This window comes from Meles meles, chromosome X, assembly GCF_922984935.1.
Source record: "Meles meles chromosome X, mMelMel3.1 paternal haplotype, whole genome shotgun sequence".
Taxonomy (NCBI): Eukaryota; Metazoa; Chordata; class Mammalia; order Carnivora; family Mustelidae; genus Meles; species Meles meles.
The window spans coordinates 48,548,785-48,555,832 of record NC_060087.1 but is presented as its reverse complement, the minus strand read 5'-3'; the positions used below and the strand labels follow the sequence as shown (position 1 = coordinate 48,555,832).

At 44.9% G+C, this 7,048-nt stretch overlaps 1 protein-coding gene across 3 annotated transcripts; it reads right to left on the bottom strand.

The window, feature by feature from the left end:
• Window positions 1–268: 268 nt before the first annotated feature.
• USP51 (ubiquitin specific peptidase 51) lies at window positions 269–3,980 on the bottom strand. Of its 3 annotated transcripts, none has more exons than XM_045994585.1 (2): window positions 3,877–3,980; window positions 269–2,917 (listed from the first exon to the last, which is right to left on the bottom strand). In XM_045994585.1, exon 2 carries the CDS (start codon window positions 2,866–2,868, stop codon window positions 760–762), a length of 2,109 nt encoding a protein of 702 aa, XP_045850541.1. In that variant the 5' UTR covers window positions 2,869–2,917; window positions 3,877–3,980; the 3' UTR covers window positions 269–759. The 3 variants fall into 3 exon arrangements, with proteins under 3 accessions (XP_045850541.1, XP_045850539.1, XP_045850540.1); XM_045994583.1 differs by having other exon boundaries at window positions 269–3,300; window positions 3,877–3,937; XM_045994584.1 differs by lacking the exon at window positions 3,877–3,980 and adding an exon at window positions 3,092–3,354.
• Between the last annotated feature and the right edge of the window lie 3,068 nt (window positions 3,981–7,048).

The following is a 7,048-nucleotide window of genomic DNA, read 5'->3' as shown; positions in this document are numbered from 1 at the left end:
TGGTCTAATTTAAAGAGTTATTTATGTTAACATTTTATTTAGACTTTTAAGAGCTCCCTCCCCCTTTTAAAAATTTCTTTCACTTTAACTTTTTTGTAAACTTTCATTTTTTATCTTTGTCCTTCTTTTATTCATTTTACCTTTTGTAAACTAAGAATTTCTAAAATTTATTTTTAAGCCTTATTTTATTAACCATTCTGAAATTTTAAATTAAAAAACTTGCAAATTTTGAAACATTTCTTTTAAAATATTTAACTTAAATTCTTTCAACATTTAAAACATTTTCTTTTAAAATAAAGCTTTTTTTTCTTTTTAACCGTTTTAAGGCTTTTTAAAAATCTCTTTACAATATTCTTTTTAAAAACTATTTGACTAATCAGCCACAGCTAGAACACGAATTGTGAAGCTTTTTGTTAATGTAGGACTACTCCCTGATAGAAACAAATGACATATAGTACTGGCAGACCATCTCCATTCCCACTCTTCCCACCTAAAGCATTCTGTTCACTTAATTATGCTTTATGTGACCATTTTCAACCTCTTCTCCCTCCTCCCATTTCTTAAGGCTGAATGGTCACTAGTTAGTATTTTCCCCTTACAGACCCATAAGCCACCTATAAAATAAGTTCTTCATATCAAGTTGCTACTTGTCATATAGGTGCTGTTGCCATTGTCCATTCCAGGTAGGTTTGTGTGTCACTTCAGGATCCTGGTATATTTATTTCTTTCACTTTTATTCTGGTAAGTGGTCTTGCAAGACTAATCTTTCTCTAGACCCTGTTTGTGATAGAATAGTAAATACCCTTCACTGTACAGTAAGTCCTCAATGGTAGCCTTCGTGATGATGGCATCATCACAGCTGAACCACTGGTCCTTTTGTTGTCGGATAAAGCTGGTGTAGTGTCCACTTTCCAAAGTTCCATGATGATTAATCACTGCAAACAAGGAATACTTATTCTCGTTGGATGTACAGTCTGTTGGTGGCTGACCTTCTTTCATTCTGCTCTCCTTAGTGGAGGCCAAAAATGGAGTCATGTCCAGCTCCAAGGGAAAGGAGATAAAAGTATTAATCTTTCGCCTCTGTTTACCTACATGTTCAAATCGCTTGAGATGAAAACAGGCCACAATAGGTAATTTCTTCATTGTAAGTTGTTTGGTAGATTCCTGATAGCTTTGGCAACTACTGCATTTGATTTTGGAACTGCTTCCTAGGTATTCTGGCCTTGTAAACCACTGTAGGCAGTCTGTGAGTGAGGGGATTCCTGGTATGTGGTCATCCCTACTCACTGTGCTGTCAGCTTTCTCTGGACTCTGGGAATTGAATGTGGCACAAGAGCCAGGCAAGTCCAAACTGATGTCCCAGCATGGGTCTATTGTGGTAGAGACACTATGGCAAGCTTGACATGTGACATCTGATTGCAAGCCACCTGTAAATATCTGGTCTATGATGCAGTTACAGCAGTTGGGGTTATTGGCCTCCTGCACAACGCTGTCACCTTTGCTGTGTCTATGCAGCACATCTAATATTGCAATGAGGAACTCATGGGCATCCTGCTGCCTGTACCCTGCTAAGTGTTCTGCATGAATCCATATTAGATGCAATAACTTATAGGGAATGTGAGGAGTTCGGCTCCCGGAGTACATAGCATGAAAAAGAGAAGACATTTCACAGACAAGACACAAACTGGGGCTTGTCATTATACATTTATGCTTGTGAGAGAGAAAGAAATCTTTCAATAGAGGAATATGGGTAAGTGCCTGAACAATACAATTCATAAAGCATGTGTTCCCTAGATTGATTAGACCCCTTAGGCCTATGGTATAGACTGACTTTTTTCTCCTCTTTTTCTTGGGTTTCACCAATTTTGGTTCCTGCTCCTTTGACTCACAGTTCGAATGCTTCTCTTCAACACCTGATATCATACACTGTTTTTGAGAAACATCTGTTGAGGTGGAAGTTAGTAATTTCTCATTTTTCTCTCTTGTTTCTTTGGCAATTCGTTCCATATCTTTGTCATATACATAATCCTTACACATAAAGCAATATATAACCCCATGATAGAGGTCTACAGCTAAATTGTGCTTTTTTGTTTCTGCATGTTTGTGAATATGTTTCTCAGTAAAGCAGCCAAAAAAGACACAGGAAAGACAGGAGTGTAGTCTGTTCATATGGGTACTACATACATGACAGATACACGACTTTGCCTTACGCTTCCTAGCTTCTGGGGTCCCACTCCATATGAAACGCTGATAAATCAACCTCAGGTTCTTCCGCCAGTTCTTAGCCACTTTAAAGCTCTCCACATGAGAGCAGCCTGTAGGACCCTGATGAAACTCCACCTCCAGCAACCAGTCCCCTAAAGCACCTGGATCCCCAGAGCCACCTACGTCACTAAAACAGCCTTGTAGCCTCTGGGGCCTAGACCCCTGCTTGGATCTACGCCGCGGTCTGCGCCAGGGCTGGGGTCGGGTCAGAGGCGGAGGGAGAGGATGGGATGGAGGCTGGGGTGGGGCCGAGAGCCCAGGCGGGCCTCGGGAGCGGGCCCGGGGTTGGGGCCGAGGACGGGGCTTGCGGCGCGGGCAGAGGGGCGAGGAGCTGCTGTAACAGCGAGGGGGAGTTGAAGGGAACACGTTCTCATCGCCGCCGCTGTCACTCCACGTCAAGTTCTCAGGAGGAGGCTTATGCTCTTGCAATGGCTCCGGCTTCATCTCCTCAGCTCCCTGGCCTGAACACGCTTTTGCCGCCCCCACCGCCTCCTTCTCCATTTCCCTCGCCTTTTCCGCCGCCTCCTCGGGAGAGGCTCCTCCCCCACCTCCCGAGCTCCAGCGGACCAAAGAGCCAGAGGGCAAGTCCCGAACTTGGGCCATCAGCTCACCGCCCGGCCTGAGAAGAAGGGCATCTGGAATGGAGCTGCGACTGTAGATGGAATGAGACAGGATTTCTGTGAATGATCTGGCCAGCGTCATGGCCGCGGTGCGCCGTTAGCGCCCCTGGGCCCCCTCCCACCCTGAGCTCAGCAAGAGGCCGCTGCGGGCTCCACCCCCTCCACTCAGGAGCTCTCAGAGCTGCTGTGGAGACCTAGGCGGTTACCTGGTTTAAAGGCGATCCGATCGTGCCGGGAGTGGGGTGGGGAAATAGGAGGCTGACAGAGGGAGGAGAACGGGGGCGGGGTGGTACGGCCTGAGCTTTAGGGTGAAAATGGAATCTTCTTTCAAAAGGCGCCACCCTCTGACTGTCTTTTCTGCGCCCTGCGCAGCCTCGCTTTAGTACAGCTTCCTCTGACGTTCTTCCTTTACATTCTTAAAAAAAAAAAACAAAAAAAACCCAAAAAACCCAAAACCAAACCAAATCAAACAAAACAAACAAAAAACCCAACAACAAAAAAATACAAAAAAAAAAAACACAAAAAACAAAACCAAAACCAAAAAAAAAAAAAAAAAAAAAACAAAACCAAAACCAACCCCCCCAAACAAACAAACAAAAAACTGAGGCCAACATTTTACCTTAAAAATGGTTAAAAGGGTCACATCTATGCAAAATGGGCTCAGGGAAAGAAACTGTCCTCTTACTCCCACCTTACCTATGCTGCTGGGGCAGGGTGTGTTCCCCCTTGCCCCTACCTTCAAACTCACTTTTGGACAGCCAAGCTCTCGCGCCCTCTCATGCTCTTTTCGCGCTTGTGTTCCTCCTCACACTTCGCTTCTTGTTTCAGTACCTTCATTCCCTATTCCTCAGAGAATTCGGACTCCTCACGCCCTCTAAGCGTTCACCGCCCCTGTCTTCAGTATGCGACCCCCAAAGTCCCTGTCCTTTCTTTCCCATCTCAGTTCCCGCAACGGCCCTGGCCCCGCTGTTTGCTTAAAGGTCTGGGTTACCTTGGCCCACAGGCGCGTGATACGGAACATCAGTAGCTGCTGCAGTACAGGCGCTCCTCAGCCAACGTTCTCTCCTGACCTCTCAGGACTGTTCACAAGGGGGCCGCCCCTTGGCCCCTCCCCTCTCGACGTGTGGCCCCCAGCCCCCGACTGCTCTCCTGCAGTGAAGAATGTTACCGCTGTCCTGCTTGGTCAGACCTCTTCCTGAAACAGATTCTACTGGAGGTAACCACAGTGACAGATTCTAGAGAAAGCCCCTGAAATGGAGGTTCTGGTCTCACCTGGCTCCAGGCCAGCACTTCGCAGAAAAAAGATTCATTGGAATGGGGGTTGGGTGGTTGCAAGGATGGCAACTCTCTGGCACAAATCCCTCAGGGACCAGTCAAAATCTGATCTCTGGGAGTTAAGTGGAGAGAGGAATATTATTCTGGAATGTGGTGACAGGAAGCATTAGTAAGAGCTTCAGATTCAGATAGGAGAGCCCAAGCACTCATTAGCTGTGTGAGCTCAGATAAAACACCTAACCTCCCTGAGCCTTGGTTGTGTCCTCTGTTAAATAAAAGTAGGAATAATAATCCTAACCTATTATGAACACTAAATCATAATATATGTAAAGGATCTTTGTGGCACCTGTTTCTTACACATCTGTTTCTCAGTTCTTAAAATCTGCCTGTAGCACAATGCATGGTACTTAGAGTAAAGAAAAAGACAACACTTCTGTCTTTCCAAATTCTCTCAGAGTTACTGCTCAGTTCACCAGATTGTCCCTCCTAAACGGGTCATGTATAGAAACACCCACTCAACAAGTGTACATGGATCCCATAACTGTGCCAGGTTTTGCTGTGAGAAATACAAAATAAAATGCTTTGTGTCCTCTGTGAGTTCATAGCCCAGGAGATTTTTCCTTCTCTTTAAGAGACACAGCATCCAAGGCCACAACACCCATGAGTGCTGCTATCTGTAGAACTTCTTGCCCTTCCTGTCCAATCCCAAGGATATTCCTGCTCATCAGTGAATATATTTAATGCTACATTTAATCTCACTGGAACAGTCATGCACCTCCTTTCTAAACCTCAGGATTAGGATTCAGTTCTCTCAGGTTCAGGGGTGGTATCGTAGGTTCCTCCCCAAAATGAATGTCAGCAATTTTAAGACATCAAAGAGATTAAATGATCTATATGAATTTTCAGCTTGAGTAGAGATTATCATGATCTTGGGGAGAAAAACCGCCATAACTGTCCTGTAGCCCAGAGTGACTATATGTTGTGAGGTTCAAATAAGAGTTAGTCTTCAGATAAATATGTTTGCAGATACATTTGCCTGGGAGACAAGACAGCATTACTTTCAGACTTCCCCACCATTATTAGTTGTGTTTGTAAACTTAAGCAGTCTATGTATCATTTTTACAATTCAGTTTCCCTAAGTAAGAAAAGGATTGGTTAGACCTGTTACCTGTTCTTACCATGAATGTAGCAGAAATCCTAATGAGGTTTCCGATTCACAGATACTTGACTCCCAAGTCAGCTAATGATCATGTGGCTGACTGGATAGGCCACTGCTATTCTCATGGCTTTAACTGCCGTAACTTCACACAGAGAGGGGAGGCTTACTGTTTTCAAGGTAGAACTTTCAGTTTCTCTGGATGCAACTAAGTTTTCATTAGAGGAACCGCAGAGTTGGGATGACCTATTTAAACCAGTGTGACTTTTGGCAGATTAGTTTGTCTTCCTTTGGAATTTATAAAAGACTTCTAGTAAACAATAATAATAGCTAGGATAGCAGGGTTCTCCAACACTATGGAACTTGATTTTGTGTAATATTAGAGATTTTGACTTGGGATTTAGACAGACTGCACCAAAGTATGCAAGAGCACACATCAAGGAGGCAGTAGGTAAAAGAAGCAGAAATAGAGTCACCACTGAATACCCAGGAGGAGTTTGAGGGAAGGCAGGGTCAGAGAGAGGGAATGGCATGCCATCTTGCTGGTAAGTGGTTGAGTGGCACAGGGGAAGGTGAAGGCCTCTGGTGGCTTGAAGGGTAGTCCCTCCTACCTCCCTCACTTCCCTCCATCTGAATTACCTTTTGTCTTGTGTGTCCTCCTTTGGCAGAAATCTGGAGTGGGGTAAAGAGAGAGCTTAGTGATCCTGTAAATCCCAGCAGTAGCCACCCTTACCTGAAAAACAGCCAGTCATCGCCCCCCACAAACTAGCCTGGTCTAGTTAGACTTTAGCTGCTGGGCCCAGCCTATGTATGTATGTATGTATGTATGTATTCTATATGTATGCATTGAGAGAGAGCATGAGAGAGCATGGAGGGGAGAGGAATGGAGGGGGAGAGGCAGAGGAAGAGGGAGAGAGAATCTTATGTGGGCTCCACACTGGCCTTGGAACCCAATGTCAGTCCAGTGCTGGGCTGGATCTCATGACCCTGAGATCATGACCTGATCTGAAATCAAGAGTTGGATGCTTAACCAACTCAGCCACCCAGACACCCCAGGACCCAGTCTCTCTCTCTCTGTCTCTTTCTTTCTTTTTAAAAAGATTTTATTTACTTAGAGAGAGAGAGAGAGAGAGAGAGAGAGGAGAGGATCAGAGGGAAAAGGGGACTCCCCAGTGTGGACTTGATCCTGGGACTCTAGGATTATGACCTGAGCTAAAGGTAGGCACTTAACTGACTGAGCCACCAAGGTGCCCAGACCCAGCCTCTCTTAAGGAGGGTCCTTTTTGGTCCCTATGTTTGGACCCTGCCCCAGCCACTCACCCTCTCCCAACCCTGCCCCTTTGTTATAAAGAGATCACCTAAAGAGAAAGTGGGTGTCCTGTGGAAGTGTAGCTAGAAAACATATTCAAATATCAATCACTTACAAGTACCTAGAGGGAAACCTCGTTGGAACTATTGACTAATTTATGAAGGAATTTTTTTCCCCTAGATAAAGGCATTTTGCTCAGCCATGGCTAACAAAAGACTTGCTTACTTCTGGGTTAACAGATGTAGATGGAAATGCTGACTGCTAGCTGTGTAACTACAGTGAGACCCAATAGTTTTTTTTCTGATAGTTAACCAGCTAATGCTGGTCCTGAATGTTGATGCTGCTGGTATAGGGATCAGATTTTGAGAACCACTGTTTTGGGTTAATGTATAAAGAATCACAGGTCAGGGCCATCTGGCCTCA